Below are 16,482 nucleotides of genomic sequence, written 5' to 3' on the forward strand. Positions count from 1 at the left end.
AGCTATTTTGCACAGAAAGCAGGGCACTAGTCTGGTAATGTCAACCTCTCCCTCAAATTACCTCCACCAACTTCCTCTTACACACATTTGCCGACTGACTTATAAGAATAGACAAGCTATATTGGTGTGGCAGAAGATAAGAGTAAAATTTTCATCATGCCATGACTCATCTATTCTCTATCCCCAGAAGCCTTGTGCTGCTATTGTAATGCTATAAAATTGCAGAATGTGTAGAAGTAAATTATATTGTAGGTTTTATAATTTTGTACTTTTTGTAACTGTCTCATTTAGTTCTTTACAAGGCCATTCTGTTTTATATATTAATAGTTTGTTTTTTACAAGCATGTCAAACAATATGGCAAATTTGAAGTTCAGGTGTGAGAGAGAGAGAGAGATTCAAACAGAAGTCCACAGAAAATTCTGAAGAATTACAATCTTCTGAGTCATTTCACTACACTTAGGCAATAAGGGACACAGAAAAGATCAATCTTTACAAATGAAACCTACTTATCAATGGCTTTTATGCGGGCTGATAACCCAAGTTGTACTATTTAGTTTTGTGTCACATGTGACAGTAATGCAGTAATATGCAGTAATAGTTCTAGCAAAACAGCAAAAGCACTTTACTACAAACCACAGCCATTTGGCAAATAAAGGTGCTGATTACTTTAAACACCTTCTTCTCAAAACAACAAAGTGTTTATTAAAACAAAGTCACATTCGTTGAAAAGGCTCAGGAAGCAAGCTATTTCAGATTACTAACTTCTCACCCAGAAAAGGAAAAGTCACAGAACTAGTAATAGAACCTAATAATACCAATATATAAAATTATAGTAAGTAAAATGCTAGGATAAGATGCAGTCTGAGCGGCGTCTGGGTGACTCAGTTGGTTAAGCTTCTGACTCTTGGTTTTGGCTCAAGTCATGATCTCATGGCTCATGAGATCGAGCCCCATGTGGGGTTCCATGCTCAGTGGGGAGTCTGCTTAAGACTCTCTCTCACTCTGTCCCTCCCCCCACTCACGCACACACTCTTTAAAATAAATAAATCTTAAAAAAGATGCAGTCTGAGAAACTGAAAAGGTTCCATTTTAAAACAATATAATAAGTGAATGCATTGATAACATGTCACATGATGCTAAAGAGGTTTATGCAATCAGCTGAAAAATAACAGCTTCTCTATTCAGGTTGATGAGCCAACAGATTGCACTAATGTCATGTCAAACTGCTAAATGGTAGTGCGATTCAAGAAAATGTTTCTGCTGTCCCAAACTAGCAAAGGTCAAAATATATTTAATAGTTTTTCGTCCTATCTAGAAACAATGGTTCATCTTGGAGGAACTGGGTTGGCATTTGTACTGATGGTGTTCAATCAGTGGCTGACTCTATGAGAGGTTTTATGCCTCCACTTGAAAAAGACATGCTGATGTTATAACACTGCTTTCACCACAGAGAGGTTAGTATAAAAACACCTTTGAAGGTAAAGTGAAAAAAAAAAAAAAACAAGTCCTGGATGATACTAAAAAAAGTTCACTCAAGAATGTTTTAAAAACTACATGAAAATCTAAACAAAGTGCAAAATCTGTTACAAACAGAAATCTAATAGCTTAGCAGAGAGAGTTCTCAACAGGGTGTTTGACTAAAATAATAAGCCAGAGTTTGCTGAGTAAAAATGTAGCATTAAGAATAAAATTTAATTGGGGCACTTCATTTTGAGGGGTGTCTGGGTGGCTCAGTCAGTTAAATGTCTGCCTTCCGCTCAGGTCATGATCCCAGAGTCCTGGGATCAAGCCCCGCATCAGGCTCCCTGCTCAGTGGATAGTCTGTTTCTCCCTCTCCCTCTGCCTCTGTGTGCTCGTGCTCTCTCTCTCCCCTCTTTCTCAAATAAATAAATAAATCTAAAAAAAAAAAAAAGAATAGAACTTAACTAAGCATTGTGGGTCAAAATATAAGTACTGGGTTCCTGCTATATTATAAACCCAAGTATATCAGCATTATCAATAATTTTACTAACATACATTTTGCTAATAGATCCAGATAATCAAGACTTACCTATATTTTTATATGTTAATGTATATAATTTTTATATCACAATTAACTCCCCTTAAATACTAAAACCATGGCAATGAAGAAAAAATATGCAAAAAAAAAAAACAAACTAAAAAAATTTACAATTTAGGATTAAATTTGGAACAATGTGATACCAGCCCCCAAAAAAGAAAAGAAAAAAAAAAAAAAGAATAGGTTACTTAGGTGTAACTCTTTCTTTTAAGGAGAAAAGGTATTTTAGTTTACTGGAAGAGATAATGTACTTACTATTCATTACTATGCCTTTCTCAGCAACTTGAATAGGAATCTCTCATACAGTCTTTCAGTTAAATTCTCAAGTATGTTGAAAGAGATACTTAACAAAAGCAACAAATACTTACAACAAACAAAAGCATATAGATTGAGAAAAGTGCAATGTTTACTTCTTACCAATCGAATGAGCTGTCTGTCTAGCCATCTAAGCACATCTGGTCCTTCCTCTGTTTCTGCTCTATAGATTGCCAGCCGGGCCATAAGAATGGCAGCTGCCTCCTGGTCAAAAGACGCAGCAATGTTTTGGATTTGAGTTTGAGCATCTGCCCAGCTAAAGGCAAGAAGAAAGCATAGAGATGCTGCTGAATTACTCAAGTCACAATATCACAGTTGGCCACCACACAGATTTAAATTAAAGTGATGCAGAAAATTACATCAATATTTGAAAATTCCAACATTACCTAGAAAACCAGCATTTTTAAAATCACTAATAGCAGTTTCAGTATAGCATTTCAGAAAAATATATCCAAAGCTAATAAAGTCCTCTAAAATAACTGTAAAGACAGATCTCCAAACATACTCCTTAAAACATTAAGATTTTTACAAGTAAAAAAATAGCACAGGTATATGTGTATGTATGCATGTGCACACAGATACACAAGTCTCTGTATCAGACTTTCAAATTTTATTTCTTCAATCTTCTAAAGGCAGAAACATGAAAATAGAACAAAAATAAAAGTTTTCCCCCCAGCCTAAATAATTCTCATTTACCAACCTGGAAAATGAACAAAATTACCAAAAAATGTTTTCTCATTTGGTCTTTAATTCAATTATTAATGATAAAAATTATATAATTAAAGTCTCTTTGTATTCTTTTCTCTCTATGTTAATATACTGACTACAACTAATCAAAAGTTAGTAAATGAAAATTTTAGTTTAAGGGACTAATTTGCTATTATGTATAAAACAGCAGTCATTTATTAAATTCAAATGTTCTATAAATCCAATCAAGTCAAACTGATCCTGGGTAGACACAGCGAGAGTTTTTATTTGTTTGTTAGTTTAATGTTTCACAAAGTTTTGTAATACTTCAGCTGATCCTAATTCTAAAGTACCTCACTTTAAGCAAGTCTGGCAATACTTAAGGACTTTTGAAAAGCTACACCACTTTTGCATGACTCAAAGATGTAAGAAGTAATCCCAAGAAAATTTAGGCAGTAACATTTTGAAAAATTCTTCTCCCTTCTTCCTCTATTTTTAATTTTTGTCAAATAGATAATTTTTTAATATTTTCCAGACGACTAACAACCGTTAAGTAGCTCAGTCTGGTGAAATAGACAAGAGGCAGAAAAGAATGAGAATGAGTAAAAGAATAAGAACTAGTAATTTTGAAATTGTTTTTAATGTAACTTAAACAATGAGTGGTTATACTAATAGTTTAAGTATTAAATTTTAATTTAAAAAACTCAAAGAACTCAAAATAAAATTATCAAAATCAATATCTTCCCAACTTAGATGACCATCGTATTCACTTGCTTCAAACTGAAACATAAAGGTGACATTTTAATTACACTGACAAGTAAACACATGCATATTTACTAATTAAAACTTAGTTATAACTTAAAAATTGTGCCCTTAAAATCAAGTTTTAAAGTTTATTCACATGGTACAATCTGTCTTCTGCATTTCCAATATCCCCATCTCACTGTAATTCTTACAACTAGTTTCAAATCAAACTTATTTTATTTTTTTAAAGAAATATATGGGTTTTCTTTAAAGATTTATTTCTTTATTTGGCAGAGAGAGAGAGCAAAAGCACCCAGTACTAAACAAAACAAGTGCCCTCCTTAATGCCCAAAACCCATCTAGCCCATTCCCTGCCCACCTCTCCTCCAGCAACCCTATTGTACTTTATAGTTAAGAATGTGTTTTAAGGGGCGCCGGGTGGCTCAGTTGGTTAAGCGACTGCCTTCGGCTCAGGTCATGATCCTGGAGTCCCTGGATCGAGTCCCGCATCGGGCTCCCTGCTCGGCGGGGAGTCTGCTTCTCCCTCTGACACTCCCCCCTCTCATGTGCTTGCTCTCTCTCATTCTCTCTCTCTCAAATAAATAAATAAAATCTTAAAAAAAAATGTGTTTTAGGGGTGCCTGGGTGGCTCAGTCAGTTAAACATCAGACTCTTGATTTCAGCTCAGGTCTTGATCTCAGGGTCATGAGTTCAAGCCTTGACATGGAACCTACTTAAAAAAAAAAGAGTCTGCTTTATGGTTTGCCTTTTTTTCATGCTCATCTGTTTCATTTCTTAAATTCCACGTATGAGTGAAATCATATGGTATTTGTCTTTCTCTGACTTATTTCATTTAGCATAATACATTCTAGCTCTATCCACATCATTGCAAATGGCAATATTTCATTCTTTTGGATGATACTCAACCATCTAAAACAATGAAATATTTATATATATATATGTATTTTTTTTTTTTTTCACCTCTTCTTTATCCATTCATCAGTCGATGGACATTTGGGCTCTTTCAATAGTTTGGCTATTGTTGATAATGCTGCTATAAACATTGGGATGAATGTGCCCCTTTGAATCAGTACTTTTGTATCCTTTGGGTAAATACCTAGTAGTGCAATTGCTGGGTCATACAGCAGTCTTATTTTTAACTTTTTGAGGAACCTCTATACTGTTTTCCAGAGTGGCTATACCCGTTTGCATTCCCACCAACAGTTTAAGAAGGTTCTCCTTTCTCAACATCCTCGCCAACATTTGTTGTTTCCTGTGTCGTTAATTTTAACCATTCTGGCAGGTGTAAGATGGTATCTCATTGTGGTTTTGATTTATATTTCCCTGATGATGAGTGATACTGAGCATCTTTTCATGTGTCTGTTAGTCATCTGTATGTCTTCTTTAGAAGAAATATCTATTCATGTCATGTCTTCTGCCCATTTCTTTTTTTTTTTAAAGATTTTTTATTTATCTGAGAGAGAGAATGGGAGACAGAGAGCATGAGAGGGGGAGGGTCAGAGGGAGAAGCAGACTCCCCGCTGAGCAGGGAGCCCGATGTGGGACTCGATCCCTGGACTCCAGGATCATGACCTGAGCCGAAGGCAGTCGCTTAACCAACTGAGCCACCCAGGCGCCCCTCTTCTGCCCATTTCTTAACTGGATTATTACCTAACTTTTAAAAACTTTTCATTTTAAGAATATTTTAAACAGGGGAACCTGGGTGGCTCAATCAGTTAAGCAGCCAGCTCTTGATTTCAGCTCAAGTCATGATCTCAGGGTCCTGGCACCGAGCCCTGAGTTGGGCTCTGAGCTAAGTGGGAAGTCTGCTTGAGTATTCTTTCTCTCTTCCCCTCCCCCTGCTCATGTACATGCTCACTTTCTCAAATAAATAAATAAATCTTTAAAAAAAAAAAACACGTTGGGGCGCCTGGGTGGCTCAGTTGGTTAAGCGACTGCCTTCGGCTCAGGTCATGATCCTGGAGTCCCGGGATCGAGTCCCACATCGGGCTCCCTGCTCAGCAGAGAGTCTGCTTCTCCCTCTGACCCTCCTCCCTCTCATGTTCTCTGTCTCTCATTGTCTCTCTCGCAAATAAATAAAATCTTAAGAAAAAAAAATTAAGGGGCGCCTGGGTGGCTCAGTTGGTTAAGCGACTGCCTTCGGCTCAGGTCATGATCCTGGAGTCCCGGGATCGAGTCCCGCATCGGGCTCCCTGCTCGGCAGGGAGTCTGCTTCTCCCTCTGACCCTCTTCCCTCTCGTGCTCTCTGTCTCTCATTCTCTCTCTCTCAAATAAATAAATAAAATCTTAAAAAAAAAAAAAAAAATTAAAAAAAAAAAAAACCACGTTATTTTTTATTTTTTTTGAAGATTTTATTTATTTATTTGACAGAGAGAGACAGCGAGAGAGGGAACACAAGCAGAGGGACTGGTAGAGGGAGAAGCAGCCTTCCCATGGAGCAGGGAGCCCGATGTGGGGCTCGATCCCAGGACCCCGGGATCACGACCTGAACCGAAGGCAGACACCCAACAAATGAGCCACCCAGGCGCCCCCCCAAAAAATGTTATTTTAAACATAAAAGCTATGACTGGAGGGGTGCCTGGGAGGTTGGTTAAGCATCTTAACTCTTGGTTTCGGCTCAGGTCATGATCTCAGGATTGTGAGATGGAGCCCTGTGTCCAGCTCCACACTGAGTGCAGTCTGCTTGAGAGTCTCCCTCTCCTTCTGCCCCTCCTGCTCATTCTGTCTCTTTCTCTCAAATAAACAAATGAATCTTAAAAAAAAAAAAAAAAAGCTATGACTAGAATAAACTCCTATATATCCATCATCTAGATTTATCAGTTGTTGGCATTTTAACACATTTGCTTTATCATTCTCACTTCTTTCATACACAAACGTACTTTTTCCTTTGCCAAACTTATTAAGTTAGAGATATTATGACCCTCTCCCTTGAAAACTTCAATGTATATCTCTTAAGAACAAGAAAATTATCTTATATTCTTATATAGCCTTAATTATCAAATTCATGAAACTAAACATTGATATAACATTGTCCTATATATAAACCATATTCAAATTTCTCCAATTGTCTCCATAGCGTCCTCTATAGCAAAATTTCTCCTGACACAGGATTTAACCAAGAATCACATATTGGCTTTAGTCATAACATTTCTTCAGTCTCCTTTAATCTGGACTGGTTACTAATGCTTTGCTTGACTTCCAAGACATTTTTGACAAGTCTAAGTCAGTAGCTTTATAAAATATCCCTCAACTTGGTATGTCCAGTAGTTTCTGTAAGTAAATGTTTTGAATGTCCAATTTAAGTTGCACATGCATGTGCTCACGCACGCACGTGTGAATGTGTGAGTGTTGAGGGGACATAAATAAACTGACATGTTTGCCAAGAATCAAAATGTCCAAGTTCCTGATCTGAAATATGAACAAATCCAGGTGAATGCTCAGTCAGTTGGCATTTTTAGTTTAAATGAGTAATGTATTCCTTTGACATTGGTCCAGGATTTTAAGTCAAAGCAAGGTAATAGAGCAGGACAGTAAATCTATGTACAATCCTTTCTAAGCAATAGACCACCCAACCAATACTCAGTTCAAGCATAAGGCTAATGTCTATCACTCACCAAAACAACCTCATGGTTTTCAGGAATGAAGTTTAAATACAGTTCAATAAAATGAGAGCTCCGATGCCTTCTGTGTCCATTTTCTAGCCCATGCTTAAATCAGGTAAGTTTATACTAATCAACTCTTTCTTTTGCCTTATTCAGGAAATATGTCATATAGATACGAATAAGAAAGGGCATCTGGTATGCCCTATTACTCCCTTGTGGAAACTGAAACTACCTCAAGAAATGTAGGACATGACTTTGTTACATAAAATGATACCTTATAATATTAACTGTTAAGAGACTTTCACCTTTTGTGGTCTCAGCCAGTGCTATGCAAAGTGTGGTATGCAAACCCAGTGCCAGTTCACATGAGGTAAGAAGAGAAACTGAGAATAAATGTTTAGAAATTTTTAAGCGATTTAACAAAATAATTTTTTGTCTAATAAATCTAATGATAAAAATAGGGACGTGTATTTTGAATTTTTTAAGTTTCTAGTAATTCATTTTTATCGTATTTAATAAAAGTATTAGTCTCCAAAAAATTGGAAGGAAAAAAACAACTGTCCCTTCACTACAGACTTTTGAGGACTGGTCTGTTCCACATCATATAGCAGACCAAGTATGTTAAAGTCCTTTGCATTCCATAGCCTGCCCTAAAAGTACCTAATCCACAAATGAGACAATGAATAAAGGTTTGGTAAATGAATTAAATGACTAATAAAAACCTGAAAAAAATACATAATAATGAAAGTAGCTAAGAACTTTATCATCAGGAGCGCGTGGGTGGCTCAATCCGTTAAGCATCTACTTTCGGCTCAGGTCATGATCCCAAGGTCCTGGGATCAAGCCCCGCATAGGGCTCCCTGCTCAGCGGGAAGCCTGCTTCTCCCTCTCCCACCTCCCCTGCTTGTGCTCTCTATCAAATAAATAAATAAAATCTTTCAAAAAAAAAAAAAAGAACTTTATCATCAATTGAAAAGTAATGCTATTATTATGTTATATGTATATACATATTATTATTGCCTATTATAGGATAATGTTTATTAGTTTTTCTCCTCCTTTCAGAGGAATATGGTAAGTAAAAGAATATTTTGAAGAATGTGTGTTAGGAGTCATTTTTTAAATTACTTTACAGTTCCTAACAATGAATATTTTAGCCAATAAGCTGGATTAGAAAGAAATAAAATGCTATTAGTCATAAATGTTCACTTTCTAGTTATAGATGTTGCTCAAAACAGAAACCCAGTTTGGAAACATGACCCAGAATAGTTTTAATATGCAAATTAAATCTCTAACAAATATAACTTACTTCCTAGCGATGGTGGTCACTCGGATGCGTCTCTGCCCACTTGAATGCTGATACTGAGTCACAAACTGGATTGCACCACGCCCTCCTTGAGGAATTGGAGCATTATGCTATATAAAAACAAGAGTAAAATCTAAGCAAAATCTATTACAGTGTTATCATACAGTTTCCCTAGCATTAATGAAATTCATTCTAAAATCGATTAGAAGGATGGTTGTTTCCAATGCATACCAAACAATTGTGATTTGCCACATAAAAGAGAACTGTATCTGGGAAAGAGGAAAAATGATGAAGCATAAGAGAAGTGAGTCCAGCTAGGATATCAATTTCAAGTAATATATAATCAGAGGGATGTGAAAGAACAAAATGAAGAGAGAAGTGTAAAGAAATTAACAGATACTGCAAAGGCATAAGTAAAGCAATTTCGCTAAATAGTAGCTGGATAAAGAGAAACTGAACAAGTCCTTCTCCCCTCAGTATATGAGATGAAAACAGAACTTTTAGGAAGATAATCACATGATGAACAGATGACTAATGGAAAACTATTAATGAGAAGAGCCCAATAGTAATTTATAATAATGATCCTCAGAAAGAAATAGCAAGTGGTCAATACGAGAAACTTTCTTCATGACCTTTGACAATAAGCGTTCTTGCTTTATTTATTTATTTGGTCAGTAAGAGCCACTATTTTTTCCACAAATTTTGAAGGATAAACAAAAAAATTCCTGTACCTGTCTTAGGAAAGCTGACCATTAATATTTTGTGGTTCATTTTATGCCTAATTAACTACTGGTATATAAGTCACTAATTTGTACATTATATCATTCTTTAATATAACTTCCTCCTATACCAGAAAAAAAACTTTTCAAATATTAGAATCTTTACCTTCCAATCATTTTCTATGAATTTTGATATATTAAACTTTCTTGTAGGGGTTTCATATATTGTTATATACCTTGTCACAACTAGGAGGAGCTTGATGCCTAATTACAAAAATGCATAGCTAGTACAGAATTTAAGATTTTATTTATGCTTCAATTTTATATTAAGACAAAAAAAATAAAAAGAAAACTGAGACAAAAAGCTGGGTTGCCCAACGTTAGGCATTTGCAGGTTTCCCTAACATCTCTTTCTATTATAGTTTATCCTCTCACCAAGGAGTTTAGTCTTGCAAAACAGAAAATGACAAACAAAAATTCCAAAACAGATTAAGCTTCAAGTAATAATTACTATTGGAAAAAAATATGAAATATATATGGCCTAAATTGAGTACTTCTAATACAAAAAGTCATACCTGATTGACAACCTCAAAATATATAGCTAAGGTTGTAGTGGGGCTGAGTCCACATATCTTCCATTGACAAGTACCACCTGTTCCTATTTCCTGTAAAAACAACACACAGTATGTGTAAAAGCTAGAGAACACAATTTTTAAAAAGATTTTGCTTTCAAGTAATCTCTATACCCAAGGTGGGGCTCGAACTCACAACCCCAAGATCAACAGTAGCATGCTCCACTGACTGAGCCAGCCAGGCACCCCCAATCTATTACTATAATATATATTAAGGTAAAAAGGGGAGGAAAAAACTGCAGTAAAAAAAAAACTGTTTCACATTTCTAACTAACTTAATGAACGTTAAAAGCTTAAGATTTTTAAAAGTCATATAAATGTTATTAAAATTAAGCAATTCTTACACAATAGAATTATAATTCAAATTCTTGCTAAGTATTGATACAAGTTCTTCATATTGTAGACTTTAAAAGTATACATATTTATTTTTTTATTTTTAAAGATTTTCATTTATTTATTTGACAGAAAGAGAGAGAGAGCACAAGCAGGGGGAGTGGCAGGCAGAGGGAGAAGCAGGCTCCCTGATGAGTAAGAAGCCCGATGTGGGACTCCATCCCAGGACCTGGGATCATTATCTGAGCTGAAGGCAGATGCTTAACGACTGAGCCACCCAGGCGCCCCTAAAAGTATAAATCATTTAATGATTAAAAAAATTACAACATTTAATGACATAATTACGACTAACACTATCCTTCTAACCAACTATTTGATCTGTGTAAAGAGATATTGATTTAACACATAATATATGCACATATGAATATAGGTTCTCTAGATCAGAATTCCATAATGTAAGCAGTCTGATTCCCAAAAACACTTCTTGGATATGAATTTTTACCATGCAAACTGCTTAAAATTAATTTTTAAACTCTGTATTTTTATTTATTTTATTTTTTTTAAGATTTTAATTATTTATTTCACAGAGACACAGTGAGAGAGGGAACACAAGCAGGGGGAGTGGGAGAGGGAGCAGCAGGCTTCCTGCTGAGCCGGGACCCCAATGTGGGGCTTGATCCCAGAACCCTGGGATCATGACCTGAGCTGAAGGCAGACGCTTAACGACTGAGCCACCCAGGTGCCCCAAACTCTGTATTTTTAGAGAGGATTACTCAGTTTGTTATCTGTCCCATCATCCTCTCTACAGCTATATAATTCCACCATTTTAAAGTGTATTATATGACCACTAGATGGGATAGCAAAAAAGAAAGGAACTGAAACTAAAATCTGGCTAATTTGGTTGCTTTGTTGGAAATCCTACTAACAAAAAAAATTTCAGATTTGACTTTCAGAAGTTTCCAAATTTCTAAATCACAGTTTTTGGGTTTTTTTAGACACGCTGGGGCAAAGAATAACTTAGGCATAAAAAATAAGAGATTGGTGACAGTACAAAAGGTTGAAATTTAGGGGTAGATGTTAAAAGGGGTATGCAAAAGGAGTGACCACAAATAGATTATACCAATGGAAACCGAACCACGTTCTACTGAAAACTTAGCCCACACGACAATTTTGAAAGGAATGCTATAGGCTGCCACTCCAGGTCTCTTGTTGGTCTGCCCTTTGAATTAACTATATTTTCTTTTTAGAGTAAAGGTGACTTACATTTTCAGATACACAAGGTCCTTTGGAATTGAGAGACACACAGGGTCCAATAGCTCCTGAAATCTTTATTTCCCTTGAGGTCTGCAAAATAAGAATACAGTGAAAACTTCAGTGTAGTCAAAGATAAGTTCAAACACATTCAACTGTAAGTATATAAGAATAGACATTTTTTTTCCATATTTAAAACTCAAAAGTCAATGAAAACATGCTAATGTTAGAAATAATGAATCACTGGGCACTTCTAGGTTGGTAACTCCCAAATTTAAAATGTAGTCCTGGGTGCCTGGGTGGCTCAGATGGTTAAGCGTCTTCCTTTGGCTCAGGTCATGATCCCGGGGTCCTGGGATCTAGTCCCGCATTGGGCTCCCTGCTCAGCGGGCAGCCTGCTTCTCCCTCTGCCTCTCTGTCTCTCATAAATAAATAAATAAAATCTTTAAAAAAATATATATATAGCTCACTATAACTTTAAAAAATTTTAAAAAAATAAAATAAAAAATAAAATCTAGTCCTGACCTAACTTTAATACTCTATTTCCAACTGCCCATAGGAGGTCTCCATTTGGAAATCTCACCCTCAATGCAAAATAAAACCATACCAAAAATTCATACATCCTATTATAGGAGATGGGAAGGAAAAACAAAATAAGGGAAATCAGAGAGGGAGACAAACCATAAGAGACTCTTAACTATAGGAAACAAATTGAGGGTTGCTGTAGGGGAGGTGTGTGGGAGGATGGGGTAACTGGGTAATGGGCATTAAGGAGGGCACGTGATGTGATGAACACTAGGTGTTACATGCAACTGATCTCTGAAATTAATAATACACTATATGTTAATTGGATTAAAATTTTAAAAAAAATTCATACATCCTAATCCAAAGCCTTAAACACTATCTTCTGTTTTTCCTCCCTTAGAAAATCTGTCACCAAGATTGGTTTCTTTCCAATCTCTACTGACACCAAAATTTAAGCTATTATTACTTTCTATCAAAAAAATTAGGGGGCGCCTGGGTGGCTCAGTGTGTTGAGCGTCTGCCTTTGGCTCAGGTCATGATCCCAGGGTTCTGGGATCCAGTCCCACATTGGGCTCCCTGTCAGCAGGAAGCCTGCTTCTCCCTCTCCCTCTGCCACTCCCCTCTGCTTGTGTTCGCTCTTTCTATCAAATAAATAAATAAATATAAAATCTTTAAAAAAAAAATTAGAAAGCCTAATTCACTTTTCTTGAGATTCTTTTTCATGACAAACTGAATACCACTGTCAGACAAATATTACCCGAAACACTGTTCTTCATTAATTTACAATGGCTTCTTCTGCCTAGACATGCATCTCCAAACTACAACCAACCACATTATTAAAACTATTTCCCTTACACTGCAATAAAAACCATTCACTCTCAGTTGGAAGTTTCCCCAAATATACCATGCTGATTCTCACTTCTTTACCTCTCCTCACATGGGATCCTAACTAAAATGTGTTCTCCTTAACCAACTTAAATTTTGCCATCTTTCAAAACCACTATAAGTCACTATAAAACCACTTATCATGAAGAATAAATTGTAACCTGCATACATTCATGTTTCTTCCCTAAACCTTTACATGACTTTTATAATGTTATTACATTCTATCACAAGTGTTAATTTTATCTTTCTTTCAAAACTAAGTTCCTTTTTTTTTTTTTAAGTAGGCTTCATGCCCAATGTGGGGCTTGAATTCATGACCCAGAGATCAAGAGCTGCATGCTCTATGGACTGAGCCAACCAGGTACCCCAAGGCTAAGTTTCTTCTTAAGAAAACCTGTGCCTTATATATCCCTTGAGATCTCTAATTTCCTTGCTTAATGCTGGACGTAGAGCAAGCATTCAATAAAATAAAAAGATTGACAAGAAATATTTAATGGAAATTCAAAATCAACGTGTTTGTAATACACCTGTAACTAACACTAAGCCTTTGGGTTTTTTGTTTTGTTTAAAGATTTATTTATTTATTTTAGAGAAAGAGAGAGAGCAGAGAGGGGAGAGACAGAGGGAGATGGCGAGAGAGAATCTCAAGCCAACTCCCCTCTGAGCCTTGAGCCCGACGCAGGGCTCGATCCCACCACCTGAGCTGAAACCAAGAGTCGGATGCCCAACCGACTGCCACCCAGGTGCCCCCAACCCTTTAGATTTTTAAAATCCAAATTTGAAGTGAATGATAGAAGTGAGTAATATCAGGGGCACCTGGGTCGCTCAGTTGGTTAAGCGACTGCCTTTGGCTCAGGTCACAATCTCAGGACCCTGGGATCGAGCCCCACATCGGGCTCCCTGCGCAGGGGGAAACCTGCTTCTCCCTTTCCCACTCCCCCTGCTTGTGTTCCCTCTCTCGCTATCTCTCTCTCTGTCAAATAAATAAATAAAATCTTAAAAAAAAAAAAAGAAGTAATATCGACAACCTACCAACCATAAAACAATTACTGATTATCCAAATGGTACAGAACAGGTTTCTCCTAAGTTAGAAACTAATTCCTACAATTAACAAAATCTAGCATTAACAATAGCAAACACAACACTAAAAAGATAAAGCACACTTAAAAAGAGTTAAATGATATTTTACCTATATAGTATCTTCTTTTCTAACAATTATTTGGAAATGCTCAAGTAATATTTCATGTACATTTAATGATGACACATTTTTCTGGTAAAATCTCTAATTCTGGTTTTCGATATAAAACAACCACTACTTTTAAAGCTTATATTGAATTTAATTAATGATTTTTTTTTAAAGATTTTATTTATTTATTTGACACAGAGAGAGAGACAGAGCGAGAGAGGGAACACAAGAAGGGGGAGCTGGAGAGGGAGAAGCAGGCTTCCCGCTGAGCAGGGAGCCCGATGTGGGACTCGATCCCAGAACCCTGGGATCATGACCTGAGCCGAAGGCAGACGCTTAACGACTGAGCCACCCAGGTGCCCCTGATTAATTGATTTATAATATTTTAAAATCACGGTCAAGCATATAAATTTCTCTTGATAACATACCATACATGTCAAATTTTGGCTCTTACCTTTATTTCTAATGTACCACCAAAGCCCATTTTAAACTGTCCATGCATATCTTTGGTAAAGACTCTTTGAAAAGTCTGCTTGAATAAGGAAGTGTTGAAAGAGTCACCCATTACCATGTATCCTCTGCATGGAAAGAAAAATAATGTATGTGACACAAGTACTGGGTCCATGTGTTAAAACCAGAAAAGTAAATTACCTTTCAATACTACCAACAAATTTTAAAGATACTTTTCAAAATGTGCTATATTACTATTAACTTTAAAAACTCAAATATATGAGACTATCTTCACCCCACAAATTATCTCAATCCTGAGGGTATCTGAGTGCCCCTAACATTTACATTTGTCCTTGGTAATTTACTAACGTTATTTTATAAATAGATAATACAGCCACACATTACAAAATTCAAAAGGTACAAAATGGTAATCTTAAAAACAAATATGTATCTGTGTATGTATATATTTGCATATACTGTCTCTGCGTATATCACATCAAACTTAACAGGATCACACCCAGTGAATGAGAAAAGGAGACTGAAGGGCCATTTTCACTTTAAGCACTTATGTACTGCTTGATTTTTTTCAGTAAGCATATACCTATTTTAATTTTTTTTTAAGTTTAAAAAAACATTAATGGTCAAATAAGAACAATTCTGAGATGCCATTTTATTCTAATAGATCAGCAAAACTCACAGTTTGACAACATATTCTGTTGATGAGGCTGTGGAAACAGATGGGAGTGCAAAATGATGCAACCTGAATGCAGGGGAATTTAACAATATCTAACACAATTACCTATGTGTTTTCTCTTTAATCTAGCCAACCCACTATTGGGAATCCATCCCAAAGATATTCTGGAAAACAAAAACAAAAAGCAGAATATATGCACAAGGGTATTCACTACTTCTAGTAATAAAAGATTGGAAACAATCCAGATAATAATCCAGATGATCATCTATTAGAGACTAGTTCAATAAAATATGGCACATCCACCCAATGAGGTAATATACTGCTACAGACCACTTTGTAGGGTATAAGTGAAAATGCAAAGTTGGTAAAGTTATGTAGAATTTTCTGCTGCTCATACAAAAAGGAGATACATACACCCATACACTCACATGCATGCAAATATTTACATATATTTGCTCATATTTTTAAAATATTTTAGGTAGCTTTTAAACAAAATACAATCAAAAATTAAAATAGGCAAAAGAATAAACCCGATATGGCAAAATTAATGGTAATTTTATTTTTGATACTGTGAAACTCTTGATTTATGTTATCTCTGATGCTATTATATATCTTTTTTTTAAAGATTTTATTTATTTAGTTGAGAGAGAGAGGCAAGCTAGGGGAGAGGCAGATGGAGAGGGAGAAACAGACTCCCCTCTGAGCAGGGAGCCTGACATGAGGCTCGGATCTCAGGACCCTGGGATCATGACCCAAGCCGAAGGCAGACACTTTAAACTGACTGAGCCACACAGGCGCCCCTATATTTTTGTAAATGTTATTTTCTGTTTGTCACCAGTATACAAAAATATAGTTGAATTTTGTACACTAACCTTGATCTAGAAGTCTTGACAACTTAACATATTAATTCCAACAGTAACATATAAATTCTTTCAGACTTTCTACTTTTACAAACATGTCATCTATGATGATCTATGTGATCACTAAACCTGGTAATGCATACTACATTAAAGACAACTTACACCACCCCACTTATCTGTTTGTTCCCTTTTATAGCAAACCTCTATGAAAGAGT

General features: G+C 36.0%; 1 protein-coding gene across 1 annotated transcript in view; it reads right to left on the reverse strand.

Moving 5' to 3' along the window:
• Positions 1 to 16,482, reverse strand: part of SEC23A (SEC23 homolog A, COPII coat complex component) — a 59,280-nt gene that overhangs the window by 23,686 nt on the left and 19,112 nt on the right. Inside the window, exons 10-14 of the mRNA XM_045900741.3 lie at positions 14,718 to 14,841; positions 11,680 to 11,760; positions 10,027 to 10,116; positions 8,736 to 8,842; positions 2,478 to 2,631 (exon numbers count right to left, since the gene is read on the reverse strand). Coding sequence (XP_045756697.1) covers positions 2,478 to 2,631; positions 8,736 to 8,842; positions 10,027 to 10,116; positions 11,680 to 11,760; positions 14,718 to 14,841 — 556 coding nt within the window. The remainder of the gene's footprint in view (positions 1 to 2,477; positions 2,632 to 8,735; positions 8,843 to 10,026; positions 10,117 to 11,679; positions 11,761 to 14,717; positions 14,842 to 16,482) is intronic.

The sequence above is a fragment of the Mirounga angustirostris genome, unplaced genomic scaffold (genome assembly GCF_029215605.1).
Source record: "Mirounga angustirostris isolate CCGP_5_RB_7025 unplaced genomic scaffold, mMirAng1.0.hap1 SCAF_9, whole genome shotgun sequence".
Lineage (NCBI taxonomy): Eukaryota > Metazoa > Chordata > Mammalia > Carnivora > Phocidae > Mirounga > Mirounga angustirostris.